At 37.4% G+C, this 18,741-nt stretch overlaps 3 protein-coding genes and 1 pseudogene across 3 annotated transcripts; 3 read left to right on the forward strand and 1 right to left on the reverse strand.

Moving 5' to 3' along the window:
• Positions 1–174: 174 nt before the first annotated feature.
• Positions 175–8,441, reverse strand: LOC126589353 (N-terminal acetyltransferase B complex auxiliary subunit NAA25-like). Its single transcript, XM_050254620.1, has 19 exons — positions 8,134–8,441; positions 7,887–8,043; positions 7,674–7,792; positions 7,513–7,587; positions 7,247–7,340; positions 7,018–7,136; positions 6,229–6,299; positions 5,576–5,717; positions 5,232–5,407; positions 4,758–4,960; positions 3,878–4,008; positions 3,649–3,725; positions 3,063–3,137; positions 2,696–2,888; positions 2,437–2,556; positions 2,219–2,357; positions 1,868–1,908; positions 1,444–1,698; positions 175–1,204 (listed from the first exon to the last, which is right to left on the reverse strand). The coding sequence occupies exons 1-19, from the start codon at positions 8,278–8,280 to the stop codon at positions 509–511; spliced, it is 3,030 nt and encodes a 1,009-aa protein (XP_050110577.1). The 5' UTR covers positions 8,281–8,441; the 3' UTR covers positions 175–508.
• Positions 8,442–9,656: 1,215 nt separating this feature from the next.
• On the forward strand, positions 9,657–13,961 carry LOC126590144 (sorting nexin 2B-like). The gene is made up of 5 exons (XM_050255672.1): positions 9,657–11,134; positions 11,218–11,427; positions 11,593–11,853; positions 13,028–13,114; positions 13,595–13,961. The coding sequence occupies exons 1-5, from the start codon at positions 10,010–10,012 to the stop codon at positions 13,673–13,675; spliced, it is 1,764 nt and encodes a 587-aa protein (XP_050111629.1). The 5' UTR covers positions 9,657–10,009; the 3' UTR covers positions 13,676–13,961.
• A 1,921-nt stretch (positions 13,962–15,882) lies between these two features.
• Positions 15,883–17,817, forward strand: LOC126588734 (uncharacterized; annotated as a pseudogene).
• On the forward strand, positions 17,815–18,621 carry LOC126589322 (uncharacterized). The gene has a single exon (XM_050254589.1). It carries the CDS (start codon positions 17,815–17,817, stop codon positions 18,619–18,621), a length of 807 nt encoding a protein of 268 aa, XP_050110546.1.
• Positions 18,622–18,741: the final 120 nt, after the last annotated feature.

An 18,741-nucleotide genomic window follows, 5' to 3' on the forward strand; every position in this document is an offset into this window, starting at 1 on the left:
ATAGAAGCATTTTACAATAACCACTTCTGAGCATAAATGCTTTTTTTTTAAAATAACTCAAGCATTAAATTATCATCAGCAATACATTTTATCACTTTTATCATCAATACGCTTCATTAATCTAACTCGCAGAAAAAACAAAAAAAAAAAATATCTGAATCACATGAAGCGACATGAACCAAATAACCAATACTTCGATCAGCAACATTTCACAAAATGCTTGACAAATTATGAGATGAAATACCAGAAAACAAAAATTGGAGGATACATTGTCCAAAATATTGTGCCTAAAAAAATTACTAAAGTTACAAGCCTGTGTACACTGCCCAACAAGAAAATTACAGCACAACTACTAACAGAACCACCGCCGGCACAAAACCGCGAAAAAAAAACAGTACGAAAGTTTTACTGACAAGAGAAACGTCCATCTCCTTCGATCTCTTCCCTCGCTGGATAACGAAAAATTGAACAGCGCATGAAACATCACATTAACTTTGACAATCATTCTTCATACTTGAGCTATCTGCTGTTTCAATGTCTGCAACAGCTTTAGTTTGGATTCACAGATCCGTAGAAACTCAGACAGCACCGTACATTTCCCAGTTATCAGCTTTCGCGCGACATCAGTTGGACTCCAAGACTTCAATGCTCGGGAGATTCTATCACCGACCTCTGTGTCATTTACGGATGAGATACAGGTTTCTAAAATATGGAAAACTTGCCCAGGGCCTTCGTTCTGTCCTTTATTCTGCAAAGAGGAGAGTAATGTCTCCAAACTTTCATCCTCTGGCCTGTTGATCTGTTCTCTTAACCATTTCATAACTTTTTCCAGAGTATTACGCAGAGACTGGACTGAATCCCGCATATGGGACAGAATAGAATGATCTGGAACTCCAGTTTTCTTCTTCTTCTTTCCAGACGGAAGAGATGACCGAGTGCAAGATTGAATTACAAGTGCATGCCAGGCCAACGGTTCTGTAACCAACTGCACCAGAACTGGGACATCAACCCAAGGACAGCTAATTAGAGTCTCCATCGAGCTAACTTTCTCCGAAACATACTTCTCCAACAGCGAATCCACACAGTGCCATGCTCGAGACAGACCCGCATCACCGTTTGCTTGACCAATTTCATGGGAACTCAAGTTCCATGCGTTCAGAAACACAGAAAAATTTATCCAGTCAATCAAGTCCGCACCAAAGACCTGCAACAAAAGTTACTTTATCCAGTCAATCAATGTCGTCGGATACACCGTCAACGTATGGGTGCAAATCTTCGGAGGAATTAAGCAAATCTTTCGATTAATAAAACCTTCCTGGCTTTACTTCCTTCAAATTTCAAAATAAATAAGGAGATTCACAAAACTATGCTTAAGTTTTTCATCTTTTTTAACATCACAAATATATGAAGGAGAGAAAAATGCCAAAATGAGTATAGTACTACCTCAAACGACTTTAGGCCACTAGAGACCCCCAAAACCGCTTCTATAGCATCATTAAGTGTGAACCCCAACATTTTTGCATAGCGCTCAAGCAAACTCTTAAGTTCTGAGGGGCCTTTAGGGTCAGATGTGTTTCCATTGGCCTCGAGATTTTCTTTGAGTGAAGTCGAAGCATTCTGTATGGATAGATAAATCATCCGAGGAAGAAGAGATTTCCTCTCAATAACTCTCCTTACATTTGCTTCCCTTTCTTTCACCTAAATTCGGTACAAGCAGAAGAAAAATTTATATTACAGAAGGCAATGAGAAAATTCAATAGATAAGTAGGGTGTTATTGACACAGGGTAACTTCATGGAATCAACTTCTCCAAATCACCATCAATAAAATACATATTAGTTGTACAACAGTACAAGACAGTTTTATACCGAGTGCTCTTTCGGACAATAGGATACTCCTTCAAAAGGACCTGACACCATTGATAAATCTCAAGTCAGTTCTCAAAACTATTATCAGAGGCGAAAACAAGACCTTAGTATCTAGTGCAGAACATGTATAAAAAATAGAAACTAATGCTCTACTCTCCAAAAATTGAACAAGAATCAGACGCTAGAATTAAGATTGGAGAAATATTAATTGCCCTCAGTTACGTGAATCCAATACTTATACATTCCAGGTCTGCAATGTATCAACATGCCAACAACTGTTGCTCATATTTTTTGTAGCAAAGTTGTAATGTCTAATAACTAAAGTAGGAGATATGGTCATGTGATACGGACCTAAAAGATAGTTTCTTTCTGAAGTTGGTGCCCACCATGGACGAGACTGCAAATCTTCATTGAAGGTCAAAGACTTGGATCCAATCTCATTAGAGAGTTCGGCAAAGTGAACCCCACATTTCAAGCTTTCAAGAACAGTCTAAAAGAAATAAACATAAACATGTTAGCTATCATATGAAAGAATATGCATTCAATGAAAAATTGCAAAGAAAAGTTACCTCTTCATCATCAATGTTATCTGCATTCTGCTTTAACTGTAGAATGGGTCCTTCAACCTTCGCCACTAGATACTGATTAGAGTGTTGCAGTCTTTCTTTAAACTGGACAAATTCAATTACCTGGAATGAAAAATAGTTCAATATAATAAAAAGTCTTGGTTGTCACAAAATAACATTTATTTAAGTAGAGAGAGAGAGAGAGAGAGAGAGAGAGATCAGGTAGTTAAATAATATGCATAATGAAAAATACATTACGTACTTTTGAGTAATTTCTATGACGATAGGCAAGAAATGTAAGGTCTGCTGATTCTCTTAAGTGGTCATCCATAAACCTGAGATAATCCTTGAGCAGATAGTTTAAATCTGCCCAGAGGGGAGACACCAACATCTGGGGTAAAATATGGTGTGAAACAGTTTCCATCAAGATATTTTTCACATCCAATGACTTGAACCTAAACAAGATTAAAAGAAGTAAGGCACTGACAAAAATTTAGTAAATGTAACATAAACAATAAAGCCCAGTAATAGCCACTAATCAGCAAGTGATTGGCATGGTATCATTGGACAAACAATGACAGTATTCTTTTAGCATAACAAGTTCCAAGGTTAGATTAATTGTTATTTACCACTCATACGCCAACGAAAGGGCACCTAAGTGAGAGTACAAGTGCAGCAACAATATTTTGTACTGCCATACATATCTGCAAAACAAACCAAATTACTAATGTTATATAAGCAGATAGAAGAACGATTCCTACGGAAACAATAATGCAAAATTTTCTCTATGGATACAAACCCATGCACAATTCAATTAACAAGGAAATAAGTCCTAAAGCAAAGTTACGTGTTGATCAAGCACATTAAGCCATAAAGCTAAGAAAATGCATTCAGGCTCCAATTGTTCAACTGGAAATTGAATACACACAAGGCTTTAAAGACACATATGTATTCAGGCTCCAATTGTTCAACTGGAAATTGAATATACACAAGGCTTTAAAGACATACATATGTATTCAGGCTCCAATTGTTCAACTGGAAATTGAATATACACAAGACATACATGTTGGAACCATAGAGATTAGGATGCTATATGTGACAGAAGATCAAGAAAAGAAGACAACATATTTATTAGACTTGATGCCATGGTGCCCAACATCAAGTTTAAAACAATAATACCGATAATAATTATACTAAAACTAACGGGGTCCTCACTTTCGAATTGTCAAGCCGAACTCCAATACCATAATTGCTTCAAAATAGTAGCCGAAATTCCTTGTACGCCAGAATAACTATACCGAAACCAGTATGTGTATGAGACCAGCCTCAATAAGAGTATATTAACAATTAAATACTTAACAAACTGAAAATTGGTTTTAGTAAAACAAGCCAAGAAATTCGTCAAGTCACTTCAGGAGAGTACGTTTGCAGATGTATGAAATACCTGAATCAACGCATTGCATGCCATTGAGAGCAGCTCCTCCCCATGCATACTCTCTTGTGAATCCAAGTCCTTCGAAAGTGGAAGGTTTTGACAATACATCTCGACCATCTGCACAGCAGATCCCTCAAGTTCTGAAGAAGAATGGCTAAAATTAATATTGTCTGGCTCAAAGGATAGCTTAATAACATGTTTTTATTGTCACACTCATGGTAGATGCAACAACAACAACAACAAAGCCTTTTCCCACTAAGTGGGGTCGGCTATTCATGGTAGATGCAACAAGTATACAAAAACTATAGAGAAAAAAGGACGCCAAGCCAACGTTCAAGAAGAACTACATTTGACTTGGGCATCACCAACCAACTGAAAAATAAATATGTGCATACAGCCTGTAAAGATTAACACTACTGAAATCCTCCCACAAACCGCATCCCACTAAGGAAAAAAAAAAACCAATACTGAAGGGCTTAAGAATACCCCGTGGAAAGCCAACACCCTACCCTCCTCTAAACTAACATCAAACATACAGCTGCAACTCATCACCCCTCCTGTCCTATCTACTGCTTTTCATCTGTTAAAGCACTGTTCACACAAAAATAAGACCACTGTATATGGCGAACGGCCTAGGTCAAATAATATGCCAGCCCTACATCCATGTTATTTGCAATCTGGAAAAAGTTTGGGAAAAGAACCCCCAACAGAGACACCCCACATCATAAATCATCCCAAAACCTGGTCTAAGGCCCATAACCAATCTCAAAGAACATCAAACTAAAGAAATAATACCACCATTTCCGATATGACTTGTGAAAGGTATTCTCTAGGCATGTCATATAATGAAGTTGAAGAAATTCAACAGATACAAGATTAAGAGTCGCACCACCCACAGGAAGCTTGAATGTGTTTCCAATCAATTCTTGAATTTTAAAGAATGTTATTGACTGCCCAAGAACTTTTGTTGGAACAGCTGAAATGGAGTCAAAGCTTTCCTTTAACTTCCCCAGCAGTTCTGCCTTCTTATCAAGGGTTAAAACTTCAAGAAACATCTCGACATCAGAAGTGAAGCAGGCCAAGTGACCAAACCTGTGGTTGAAAGTAAATCAAATGACCACTTTGAAACTGTAGTTTTATAAATTTGATTACAATATGCAAAGGTACATATCATTATCAGCAAGCCTACATTTGAAAACAAAATGACTGTAGCTTTAAATTCTGCTAGGTCACTGAAGTTAATAATTTTTCCAAAGTTAATAAACCCCATTCTTCTAACCGCCACAATGAACAACATAAGGAATATATAAATAGCCAACTCAAGAGTGAAAACTGTAGAGAAGATGGGATATTCGTAATATACCTAATAAAGTATTGGATTAGAGACTCCATTAACTTGTCGTCATCCCCTTTGCCATGTAAGTGCCTCCTCCTTTCAATTTCAATATTTGCCAAGAATGGAGACCTTAAAAAATTATCACCGATATTTTCTAGTAACTTCTTTACAAAATCTGATGCACTTGACATGCGAGAATCAAACTGCAATCCAATAAGTAAAAATCAAATTTTGAACAAAAGATTGGCTCAGTTAGAAATATGCATAACAGAAAAAATATAACACAGAAATAGAAAGTCAACTTAACTAAGGACAAACATGAACCACTCAACTCTCTAATAGCAAGAAAAGAAAAAAACATAAGTTTGTACCACTTCATCTCCCAAGGTTGAAATCTTGCACTCAATGAATTTTGGAGGATGAATTGGATCTGTGATGGCCATATTGCACCAATTGCTGTCATCCTCCAGCAAACAACCGAGGTAATGTAGGAAACAATCCCAATCATCAGGACTGCCAGATGAAAGAAACAACACTAAGAGTCAAAATCTCTGTAATGAAAATATAGTGATCCGAAAGACAGAAAGGCACATCAAGGCCCTGAAAAAAAAGGCAATCAATACTAAAATAACTTATTACAAAAAGTTAACTATGCTGATATTGTGCCAAATATCAGCAATACTACTGTGAAATATATATGGAAAAGGTTTTCCTAAAAGAATATATATGGACAAGGTACTGATCCAGAAGGCATAGAAATCTGAAGAACGAATAAAAGGGAAGGGTACTGCCTAGCATGTCTTGTATGCTGCTAAGAGTAATTTCACATCACTAACTTGAAAGGAGGGCATCAAAACCCCCTCAATTACTTTAAATAAAGGCAACATCAATATGAACCATATAGACCATATGATTAAAGGCAGTCAAGAACAAACTAGTCTTGTTCATATTTCTCACAGTTCTGCCTTGCATACTAATACTGTAAGACTATTTTTATAATGACAAAAAGATTTCACAAGCATACCATAATTCTAGGATTCTTTGAAATATGCTGGCAGCAGCAGTGTAGTCACCTGCCCGAGCATGAAGCCTCCCCTGTCAACTTAAAGCCAAAGTGGACAAGTTGATAAGGAAAGCAAACAAGTGGCAAAGAACCATTCAAGCTAGTAACTACAAGATTTAAAAATTTTGACACAAAAAAAGAGACTCAAACAAAGTAAAATAGTTATATGCAGTCGTATATCCTATATCGAGGCTTTCATTTGTATGCAAATGAGTTATTTCTTTAGAAAAAAAACTAATTTATTCATCTATTCAAAAGTCACCTTATTAAACTAATTCTTATGGAAAGCAAAACTTGTTTAGCAGTCCAATTTTCACAAGCATTATATATTATTTCACAGCAATGTTATCCATCTGTCTTCCTTGAAAAGAAACAAAGAACAAAGGGAAACAAAATGTGCTTTCCATAGAAGCTTCAACATTAACGAACAATAAGCTGATGAATTGCGAATCTCAGTACTGGAAAATAGCAAAAAAACTCTAAACAGAATAAGATGCTTGATACCGTTGCAACAAACCACTAGCATGCTTGTGGACGACTTCCAGGACAAATTCATATTCAAATTGAGTTTGATATATTTTTGTGTTTGCACAGAACATGTTTTGTGTCAAGATTCATCCACTATAAGTCTATTTAACTGACAAGGACATGTGGAAACATCTGAGTGTACATAACACAGGCATTTAGATTCAAATCCGAGCAGTAGATTATTAATGGCAGGCCTCAAGAAACGAAAGCTTTAGAAAGTACCTGTATGCGTAGCTTGTCAACTTCAACCATCAAAAGCGATCCTAATTTTCCAGAGAGAATTTCCAAAGCATCCCCATATTTGGCTTGTTGTTCCAATATGGAAACATAGACCATAAGAGCTGAAGCCAAGTACAAGATTTTAGTGCAGGAATTAGAAGTGTCCACCAATACATAATTACGATTCGAGATAGACCTGGACCACCATAAATAGTGAATAAACAATGCACACCTTCAGGTTCATGCAAGCTGTGGGAGGCAACATGCTTCTTAACCAAACCTTCAGCTAGTGTTAAAAGCTTCTCACTCCCATTGCCGCAAAAAACCTAACAGAAGTTCAAAACCAATGATATAAGCAAGTGTACATATTTCCCATTGTTTCATGTTTTTCCATTCGGTCAACAAGAATCGACCTTGAAAACATATAATGATAATTCCAGTAGAAAGATTGTGTCTTTTGATCGATACAGAAGAAGGGCACAAGAAAGCCAGTGTTACCTGTAACTGGATGCTACACACTGCCCATAACAAAAACCTCTCCTCCCCAACAAGCTTGTACATTTTTATAGCTGTCTGATAAAAACATACACAACAATAAATTACACGAAAACAAAAGATACAGCGACGAAGATAACATATGAAAGAAGAGAAAAAGACACCTGTTGCTGCTTTACGAATGAGTACTCGCGAACATAGCAGTTGAAGAGGCCCATCATGAGCTCCAAATTGTTGGAAAACTTCCCGCAAGCGTATTCGTAACAGCTGGTCGCCATTTCCACTGGTTGTACAAACAAAAAGACAAGAAATTCGGCAATGTGTGCATTCTGGGTTTGATACAAGACAGTTAAGAAACGGAAAATATATATACTGACAGTGATCGAGCCGTTGGAAGACGATTTGCAAGGTGCTGAGAGTGAGATCGTCCATCAAAACGGAGTCGTTTGAGTGCAGAAGCTCCTTGGCGCTCAGGCAAACCGACAATGCCTCGTCGGATTTCCCCATCCTCTCCAGGACGAGAGCTTTAAGCGCCTGCGAAGTGAAAACGCCGCCAAGAAAGCGGATTTACGAAAATGTAAAGAGCAAAACGACGTCGGATAAGAAGGGCGAGCGAGAAATTACCAGGCAGTAAGGCGAATTGGGGTACTTGGAGAGGAGGGCGGTGACGAGCTTGAGAGCGTTCTTGAATTGGCGAGAATCGATGGCGTCCCAAATGGGTCGGACCCGGCGCTCCGGTATGCCTCCGGCCAACCCGAACTTGGACGCCATTGGACGTCTGGATTTTAAGGGTCAGTGAGTGAGGTTGTAGGTTGGAAGAGAGAGAGAGAGAGAGAGAGAGAGTTTGGATACACTGCGAGCTACTTCGAAGCTTTGGAAACGCACAACGGGGAAAACGCGAAGTACAGAAAGTCAGTAAAATGAAAACCTAATCGGAGTGTTTGGATGCGGAGTTAGTGGAGTCACCTATTATTACATAAACTTTAACAAAGAACTCTTGTACTGTTCATTTTAACGAAAATATACATTTTTACATTAAAAATCAATCCTGATACTATATTTACCCTTTATTTTGTTCTTCTCATTAAAACTTAAAATTTTCAAACCATTTTCATTAGTTTTTCTAATGAAAAACTTCCGTTTGGATTTTAGAAAATGAAGATTTTATTATTTTGTTCAACACATTAAGGATTATTAGACCATCTCCAAACCTGAGCTAAAAGCCAAATTACCCTCCCCAAACACTCTTCAATCCATGTTAAAATTTTAGGCTAAATGCCAAATGTTATTTCTGGGCCAAATACCCCTCAGCTTTCCCCCCGAGCTAAATGTCAAATGTTTATCGGAATTTAAATTTTTTTAGATTAAAATGTTCATAAAATTAATTTACAATAATCTACAGATTTATTATTATTTTTTAAATTGATTTAAGAAAAAAATTAGCCTAAGTTCATTCTTTAATAATTCCGGGCTAAAATTTTAGGCTAGAAGGGTTGGAGCAGAAAATATGTTTCTGGGCTAAAAGTTAAATTTTTCGGGCTAAAAAATTTGGGCTTTAGCCCAAGGGTTGGAGATGGTCTTAGAGTGATAATATAAATATGGTATGAAAAATATATATTGTTATGCACGGTGGATTAAATGGGGACATGTAGCCGTCATTTTGGTTGGTTACTATGTGTGTATGTTGATGAATTCTATTAAACGATGCGACTATAATACATCTTAAAGTGATTATGAAAGGATAAGACCATCTAATAAAATTCATTTATCCAGGTAAACCATCTAACATGAAACAAATTCTCTTCGTTCATTAGGCGTGCTATTTTTCTTTTTGCATTATCACATACTAATTAACAGTTTAATAGTATGAACTGCCACATGTGGCTTATTAGTTAGAGATGAATTTCAGGCATGTATTTCACAAGGTACGTTTTGAGTTCGATTTTTTACGCTGGTGAATCATACGATGGTGGTAAGAAAAAATTAAAATGTTTATGTAAGTCTTTCAAACTCCAAAAAATATAAAAAAACCAATATAACAATACTAAAAAGACTAAAATGTGTCTGTGAGTCCGAAAAAGATAAAAAAACCAATAAAGCAATACCACTAAATCCAACCATTCAAAGCAACTCGTCATTCAACCGTCCAGTTCAAAGTAAAAACCAAGTACTCCGCAAAACTCCAAAGTTCCCAAAACATCATCCCATCCAGATGGTCCCGAGTCCAACGAACTAAACCCGTCGTCCTTTTGGCTCACGGATTTATCGTTCTTTCTCAGCAGTCAGCACATCCTCCATACCCACGTGACTCTCCCTCGCCCTCATCCTCCCCACTCGATCGTCTTCTCTGCCCTGCCACCTCTGCCAAGTTCCAGTCAAGTCTTCCCACTTCTGCAACTCCCCAAAAACCCCTAAATGCCCCTCAATTCTTAGACTAATTACTTCCTCCTCCAACTCTTTTTTTCGTCTCCTATCGGTTTTGTTCCGGTGAAGGAACGAGATGATGGGCTCTGAGAACCGGGGCTCCGGCGAAGCCCACCTCCACGCGCCGAAAGAAGACATGGAGGATCTCGTCCTCTACGGTCAATTGAATGGCAATAAATCGTACTCGAATTATCGCAGCGCCATGTCGTCGCTCTCAGATACGACGCACCCCCTCTCGTCGTCGCCGTCCTCCTCCCATATCGTCTCCGCCGCCGCCTCAGCCTCCGCCACCACCGCCGCAACAGCGCCAGCCGACTCTGATCCCCTTTTCGCGCCCTCACCGTATCGTGATCTGCGAAACCCTAGCTCGGCCCCTGATAACTCCACGTACCTCGATACGCCTTCGTACGCCGACGTGGCCTTCAGCCCCTTCGATGCTGCAACCGCCGCCGAAATCAACGGCATCGAGAGCCCCGGCAAGAGCTCCGACAACTCGAGCTCGTACTCTCTCTCGCGATCTCCGTCTTCCTCTTCCGAGTACCTAAAAATCACGGTCTCGAATCCGCAGAAGGAGCAGGAAGGCGCGAATTCGATCGTTCCGGGAGCTAACACATACGTCACGTACCTGATCAAGACTCGGACGAACATTCCGGATTTCGGGGGATCGGAATTCGGTGCCCGGCGGCGGTTTCGGGACGTGGTGACGTTATCGGACCGATTGGCGGAGTCGTACAGAGGGTTTTTTATACCGCCAAGGCCGGACAAGAGCGTGGTGGAGAGTCAGGTGATGCAGAAACAGGAGTTCGTGGAGCAGAGAAGAGTGGCATTGGAGAAATACTTGAGGCGATTGGCTTCGCACCCAGTGATCAAGAGAAGCGACGAATTGAAGGTGTTTTTGCAGGTGCAGGGGAAGCTTCCCCTGGCATTAACCACTGATATGGCGTCTAGGATGCTTGATGGGGCGGTGAAGCTTCCTAAGCAGTTGTTTGGGGAGAGTGGGGCGGTACTGGCGCCTCACGAGGTGGTTCAGCCTGCAAAAGGCGGCAGGGATTTGTTGAGGTTGTTCAAGGAGTTGAAGCAGTCTGTAGCTAATGACTGGGGAGCTTCGAGGCCGCTGGCGGGGGAGGAGGATAAGGAGTTTTTAGAAAAGAAAGTGCAGATGAACGAGCTGGAGCAACAGCTCAGCAATGCATCTCAGCAGGTAATGTGTACTGAAGTGAACATATCTGTGTTGTCTGTGTGTGTATGTTTCAGTTTCAAGTGATTAATTGCTTTGATTTATAGGCCGAATCACTTGTTAAAGCTCAACAAGACATGGGAGAGACGTTGGGAGAGTTAGGACTAGCGTTTATTAAGCTGACCAAATTTGAGAACGAGGAGGCCTTGTTCAGCTCTCAGAGAGTGCGGGCTGCCGACATGAAGAATGTGGCAACTGCTGCAGTCAAAGCCAGCAGATTCTATCGGGAGTTAAATGCTCAAACCGTCAAGCATTTGGTAATTTTGTAACCCTTTTGTTTGTCATTGCATTTGGAACTATAAAATTGGTTTGGTTAGTAATGTTTATGTGTGTAGTACATTTTCTTCAGCTGTTTTTCATTGTTACTTTAGAAGGAAACCCATCAATTGTAATAATGACTGTTCATACTATGTGTGTTGCAGGATACATTTCATGAATATCTCGGGCTAATGTTAGCTGTCAACGGTGCATTCTCAGATAGGTCAAGTGCTCTGTTGACAGTGCAGACTCTTCTATCAGAATTGGGTTCGCTGCAATCACGAGCTGAAAAACTTGAAGTTCAATCCAATAAAATATTTGGCGGTGACAAATCAAGGATTCGTAAGCTAGAGGAGTTAAATGAAACCATAAGAGTCACCGAGGATGCTAAAAATGTAGCAATCAGAGAATATGAGCGGATCAAGGTGCCATTATACTCCTCAAATTATTTTTAATGTACTACTGCCAAGGATAATCATTCCCGTATGTGCTAGTTAAATATGTCAGTAAGTACCTTGTGAAGGCTTTTGCAGCCCAAAGGCTCTAGTGTTTGCCCCTGTTTTAGCTTTATGCAGAGTTATTTCTTTTGTTAAATCGTAGGTCCTCATGTTTGTTTCCAGTGCTTCTCCCACGTTATGTGTAGCTGTCCCTTTCGTGTGCTTTGCATTATTGACCCTATACTGTGTCTAATCTCACTCCTTTCAGGGAATTTACTCACTCTGATTTGTAATCTTATAGGTGATAACCTTATAGCATTCACATAACCATATAGCATACAAGCTCACAACATTTTGAAGTACATGACACTTGGTGTTTGATGACAATGTCATATGGCTATTTTGATCACTAATACTTGGTTGTTTACATGGGTTATCAAAAACTAGGTAGTGTAATGTTCCTATTTATTATTATGGTATCTCAATACCTGGCGGCAACATTGCCATATATCCTGTTGCTGTCGGCCATTGCTTTTGGCTTAGGACTCTGGTCTGGTGATGTGATGTGATGTGATGTTTGTGAGGTCTAGCCAGAGCCTTGCACCTGTATGAGGGTACTAGTTAATCTTGTAAGCCACCACCACCGAGCCTGTTCTTCACAATGAGGAACGACTTTAAGTAGTGTAGGTCTTGGATGCTGTTGTTGTTGCGTGCGTAGGATGAAGTGTATGCTTCTGGAAACCGAGTTTCTTTTTCTTTACAAACTTTGTGTTATTCAGTACCTGAAATGATCTTGTACTGTTACAGACCACCATTGCATGTTTTGTTGCTAAGAAATTTGAATATGCATAAATTACATTTGGTTTTGATGTGTCTGTTTCAGTGTTTCAGGTTTTTATGACGAACTATTGCATCCATTTGATCTCTTAAACCTGTTGTTTTTGTCCCTTTGTGATAAAGGCTATCCAATTTTTTTAATCCCGGTGAAACTTTGAATGCCCTTTCAGCAGATGCAAATGGATCTATTTGTATATTTGACATTTACATAATATTGGAAATATTCTAAATGCATACTGTTTTTCCCTGTATAGTTGAAATATCTCTGTTTAATTGTCAGTATCCTCAGCAGAACTTAGAATGATTTGATTTTGTTGAAATGCAGGAAAATAACAGGAGTGAACTTGAAAGACTTGACAACGAGAGGCACGCTGACTTCTTGAACATGTTGAAGGGATTTGTGCATAATCAGGTACTTACTGCTTGCATTGTTGTTCACCTAGGATAGTTATAGCTCTCTATAAGAGTCTGCATGTAAACTACTTTCGTTCTTTCATTGATTTCATTCCGGTGTTATGAGATGGATAATCTGAAATGCCCCGCTAGATAGAAATGTTAAACAGAATTTGGAACTTGTTCCTGTGAATGTGCTCATGCATGCTTTTCACCATTTCGTTTACCACTTGTTATGAGTAATGAGAATCAGTGGATGGTTTCGTTTGTAAAGGCCTAAAAGGGATGCTTTGGGTAAGTGAACGAATGCATCTGTGAGAGAGAGGCTTAGCTAAGAGTGGATTTGCTGTTGGGACAGACTCTTAAATGTTAATTCTTTTGGCATCATTGTTCTTGTGTCATACGCAAGTCCGTCTTTGAATGCTTTCTCTTTTGTTGCACACTCCTTATTGCCGCTTTCACTTCCATGTAACGAATAGTTGTGTTGTACAATCAACAGGTGGGATACGCCGAAAAGATAGCAAATGTGTGGTCAAATGTTGCAGAGGAGACCAGTCCGTATGCGAAAGAGAGCCCTTGAACATTGTGTTTGTAAATGAAATTTTCACTTCTTTTTTTCTTCATATTTATATTGATACCCACTTCAAAGTAAATTGCATTACATTCATAAGAATAAAACGAAAAAAAATGGAGCTCCGGGTAGTTTATAAACTTTAACTTTCCCAAAGTTGTATCTGTTAGATAGATAATCGTGCGATTTTAGAGTTGATGCTGTAAATTGCTTGCTACTTGTTTGATTGTGGAGCTTTTTAATCCATGAGTTTCTGAACGCGAGCTGGTGCTCGGCTCTCAGCTGTTGGCTTCAATTGTTTGCTGATTCCTTGTTGCTCGTTTGCTAATTTGTTCGACATGACGTTGTAAGATAGTTTTGTGATATGAAACCTAACAAAATTCCTGCTCTTCAAGGTGAGGATGTTTATATGTTGTTTTGCAAATTTTAATTTGATGTTTGAGCCTGTGATCAAGGATGTCCCCTTTGGATGATTGGGGGAGATTGGATTGAATTATAGATGTCCCCTTCGGATTATTGGGAGAAACTGGATTGTTATCTTTATTTCTAGGGAACTTTAACGAAAAGTTTCCGGTACTGTTTATTTTAACGAAAAATCGTATTTTTACATTAAAAAGTCAATTATGGTACTATTTATTTTACCTTTTATTTTATCTTTGTTGTTAAAACTCAAAATTTTTAAGCTCTTTTCCCTAATTTTCCTTTATATTCTGTATGTTCATCTATAAAACTACATGTATCAATCTGGCTCTGTGCAGGACATCTTGCTTTTAGTTGAAAAACACCTCACTTGTACTCAATTTTCTTCGATCTGGATTATATTTGTAGGTTCTAAGTTATAAAAAAAAAATTGAGTTTGATGCTTATTACGGAAAAAGTACGATACTTAAAACCTAAAATCGAAGTTTTAAAACCTAAAATCAATGCTCGAAACGGTTGACCTTTGGCTTTCATTGGTGAAATTTGTTTCAAATGTTGAAATATTGTTAAGAGAAATGTTGAAGGGACTTTTTAAAAAGTGGGCCTTTCTGTATAGTATAATATTTTATAAGGAAAACTAACCAAAAGGGCTTGAAAAATTTAACTTTTAACCAAAAACCACATTGAAAGTTTATTTAATGGTTAGTACAAATCTCATTATTATATCAGCCCAAATACAATAGTCCAGACTAAATAATATTGTGGTTTGTCAATTTTACCCCTAACGGATGTGGTTAACCTAATTTACCTATTCTGTTAGATTACTCGGTTTGGGGTTAGCCGAACATATAAACTAATTGAATTTTAATTTTTGCCGACCAGTTTCAGTGGGATTTTCAATTTTTTATGAATCTGGTTGAGTGGTTTGAGTAATGTTTGCCGACGAATGTTGAGAGCGCATTTTGAAATCGTGATCGCCGTTGTTCTATTTTTCCGGAATAAACATTTGTTTCAGAACAGATTCGCAGTAGTTTCATATTTTGAGATTCTATTGAATCGTTGTCATCGGTGTTGTTCGTTGTGCTTGAATATTTTAACTGGAGTGATCGTCTTTCATATTTGGTTAGATTTTCGTTTGGAGGTAATCGACATTGTTTTTGCAGTTTTGTATTCGATTTTGAATTGGATTTTTTGTTTAATTCGAATTCGATTTTGAATTCGTTTTTGTATGTAATATGCTTCGCTTTTATTTGACTTTATATATTGTTGTAGATTTGTTTTCAGATTAGCAGATTGATTCGGTTTGTGAACTTTTCAGTTAGGAGTTTCGAAGAATCTCAGGTAAGTTTTGATTTGTTTGTTTGTTTGTTTTTTTTTTTTTTTTTTTGAATTGGAATTCGATTTTGAATTCTTTTTTGCATGAATTATGCTTAGCTTTTTATTTGACTTATATATTGTTGTTGATTTGTTTTCAGATTAGTAGATTGATTCCGGTTTGTGAAATTTTCAGTTAGGAGTTTCTTATTTCGAAGAATAGGTAAGTTTTGATTCTTTTTTTTTTTTTTTTTTTTTTTTGTTTATATTGTATGTTGGTCATCTTGATTTTGTTTTCTTTTTCAGAAATTTATTATGAATTAATTCGTGTTATACACATTTGATGTTGTTAACATTTTTTCAGAAATAGTGTTCTTTTTTTTATGAAACAGTGTATATTTCAGTTTATTTTCTGTTTTTGTGATTCTTGTGTTTTATAACTAGTGTAATTTTGTTCACTTTATATGTATATTGTTTAACTAATAGGTGTTCATCACATTTTATGTTTTTAACATTTTTCAGAAATAGTGTTCTTTTTTTACGAAACAGTGGATATTTCAGTTTACTTTTTGTTTTTTTTGTTTTGTTTTGTTTTGTTTTTTTTTTTTTTGTGATTGTTGTGTTTTATAAATAGTGTTATTTTTGTTCGTTTTATATGCATATTGTTTAATTATTAGGTACTGATTTGTTTTACAAAGATTTGAATTTAGATTTACAACCGATTAATAAACAGTTGTTGTTTATTAATAAACAGTTATGGAGAATGGTAAACTAGCTCGGTTTACATATGGTGGTTTATGCGTCGTTAGTTCTATTTCATCATCTTCTACCTTCAATCAGATTTGCATTGATCTTTGTTCTAGGTTTAAGGGTTTGAGAGTTGGTTGTTTTGAGTTGCGATATGGTTTGAATGAAAATCCTAATTGCGTGTTAGATTGTGATGCCGATGTTCTAAACATGCTGATGGTTCTTGATGTTGTTGGGAAATCGATTGTAGAAATATTGGTTATAGACAAATGTGATGGTTCCATAGTTCAGTTACCTTCGGAAAGCACATCTTCTTCTTGCCGTACATTAGACTCTATGATTGTTTCTAGTGAAAATGATCATTTAGGAAAATATGGTTCTTACGGTGTGCACAATTATATGTCATGTGAATGGGACAATTACATAGAATCTGAGGGGCAAGTCTTTAGGGGAGGTTGTGTTGATTTCCGAGATAAGTTGAAGAAGTTTTCTGTTGAATGTGGTTTTGATTTGAAGTATTTGAAGAATGATAAGAATCGCATTAGTGCGGAGTGTTCTAGGAAGGAATCTGATGGCTGTCTTTGGCGTGTGTATGCATCCAAGTGTGATATTAATAACTTTTTTGTTATTCGGAAGTTGCATAATCTGCATACATGCAAGGGTATGATTCGAAAGAAGAAAAACAAAGTTGTTGGCCGACAGTTTGTTGCTTCTCTTATCAAGGATAAGGTTCAATCAAATCCTCTTATTAAACCGAAGGAGATCATTTCAAATTTAAAACAGTTTTATGGATTAGATATCGATTATTCTACTGCCTATTTTGGCAAACAGAGGGCAGTTTTTGAGTTAAATGGTGATGATGTTGATGCTTACAAGTTCTTGCCTTGGTATGTTGAATATGCTCGTTCAAGCAATCCTGGATCTGTTTTTGAGCTTGAAGTTGTACCGGAGAGCAATAGATTTCTTCGTTTGTTTATTGATTATGATGCATGGATAAAAGGTTTCATGTTTTGTCGCCCGATGTTATTCATTGATGGTACTTTTATCAAGAGCAAATATAAGGGAACACTTCTGTCTTGCTATGCAAAAAATGGTAACGATGGTGAGTTAATAATTTTAGACTTTTATATTGGATATTATTTGTTTATGTTTTCTTACTGTGCAAAAGAAACATATCCAGAACTAGTTGAAGAACAGTTTAAGAAATAGTTCAATCAGTCTCATAAATAGGTGATACTTTGACTGTATCTGTTTTTTTTTTCTTTTTTTTTTTTGGTGCATTGGTCTTTGATTTTATGTTCAAATAAAGAAAAAAGGTTGCAGAAGTAGTTCAAACAAAGTATACTAAATAGTTCAATTACAGTTTCAGAAGTAGTTGACATTTGACAGTGCATTTTCACTTTTGCTGTGTAGAGATTTTTGAGGTTGCTTATGCTATTGTTGATTCAGAAACGATAGCAAATTGGAGATGGTTCTTGGCAATATTATCTGGTATATTGAGGCCTCAAGGGAGGGTGATCACATTTATGTCGGATAGACATGATGGTATTTTGAAGAGCATTCGAGAATTCTTTCCCGAGTGTCCACATTCATTTTGTATTGTTCATTTGAAACAGAATGTGAGTACTTTATTTCCAAATGCTGCTGGTGAAGGACTAAAGAAGAAAATGATGAATCTATTGGCAAATTGTGCGTACGCATGTACCCCATCTGATTTTGATGATTGCATGGCTGAATTCAAGGATAATGGGCAAGGGCATGTGAAGAATTTTTTGTGTGATTTTCCAAAAGAGAACTATGCTATTGCCCATTTTCCTGGTAAGAGATGGGGATCGATGAGCAATGCACTTTCAGAATCTTTTAACGCCATGGTGTCGAATAGTCGTTGTATGCCACTTATGGATCTTCTTGAAGACATTAGAGTTTGGTTGATGGGTAGTATGGCTGAGAAAAGAATAGTTGGTCAGAATATTCATACGATTTTGTGTCCAAAGAAAGAAAATGAGATGAAGTTGATGTTGAAGGAGGGCATGCATTGGAGGATTAGTCGTTCTGATGCGGATGTTTTTGAAGTTAGGACAGAGTGGAATCGGTTTGTTGTTTGTCTGGATGATAGGACATGTTCTTGTGTACAATGGCAGCATAATTGTTTCCCATGTTCTCATGCTTTGCAGGTGTTGCAACATGATAATCGTGATGTTTTTTATTACGTTGATGATTACTGGAAAGCAAGCTTTTATCGGAAAACATATCAATTTGTCATGCATCCATTTTCAGATTTGGAAAAGCCGAATGTTGATACTATCATAAATGGTGTGAGGCCTCCAATTACAAAGATTCCGTCTGGAAGACCAAAGAAAACTAGGATCAAATCTGCTGGGGAAATCAGTGGGAGTAAGACTGTCACTTGTAGTAGGTGTGGTTGTTCAGGACATAACAAGGTTTCATGTAAAGTTGTTATACAAGAGGGGTGATTTTTTTTCTTTTTTGTTTTGAGAGATGGGAGTTTTTGGTAATATGTACCAGATTTTCATTTTGGATATTTTTTTTTATTTTTTTTCAATTGGTGTTTGGGAGTATGTAATTGTTGATTT

Source organism: Malus sylvestris, chromosome 11 (assembly GCF_916048215.2).
Source record: "Malus sylvestris chromosome 11, drMalSylv7.2, whole genome shotgun sequence".
Taxonomy (NCBI): Eukaryota; Viridiplantae; Streptophyta; class Magnoliopsida; order Rosales; family Rosaceae; genus Malus; species Malus sylvestris.

What these genes read in the sequence shown, in the direction of transcription:
- LOC126589353 (XM_050254620.1), bottom strand. Translation starts at nt 8,280, where the DNA reads ATGGCGTCCAAGTTCGGGTTGGCCGGAGGCATACCGGAGCGCCGGGTC. An exon ending in CATTCGTAAAGCAGCAACAG is followed by an intron (nt 7,588 to 7,673) that starts GTGTCTTTTTCT and finishes TGTTTTTATCAG; the next exon opens with ACAGCTATAAAAATGTACAA. An exon ending in TGTGTAGCATCCAGTTACAG is followed by an intron (nt 7,341 to 7,512) that starts GTAACACTGGCT and finishes AACTTCTGTTAG; the next exon opens with GTTTTTTGCGGCAATGGGAG.
- LOC126589322 (XM_050254589.1), top strand. Translation starts at nt 17,815, where the DNA reads ATGATGAATCTATTGGCAAATTGTGCGTACGCATGTACCCCATCTGAT.
- LOC126590144 (XM_050255672.1), top strand. Translation starts at nt 10,010, where the DNA reads ATGATGGGCTCTGAGAACCGGGGCTCCGGCGAAGCCCACCTCCACGCG. An exon ending in CTCAAACCGTCAAGCATTTG is followed by an intron (nt 11,428 to 11,592) that starts GTAATTTTGTAA and finishes TGTGTGTTGCAG; the next exon opens with GATACATTTCATGAATATCT. An exon ending in AGGGATTTGTGCATAATCAG is followed by an intron (nt 13,115 to 13,594) that starts GTACTTACTGCT and finishes TACAATCAACAG; the next exon opens with GTGGGATACGCCGAAAAGAT.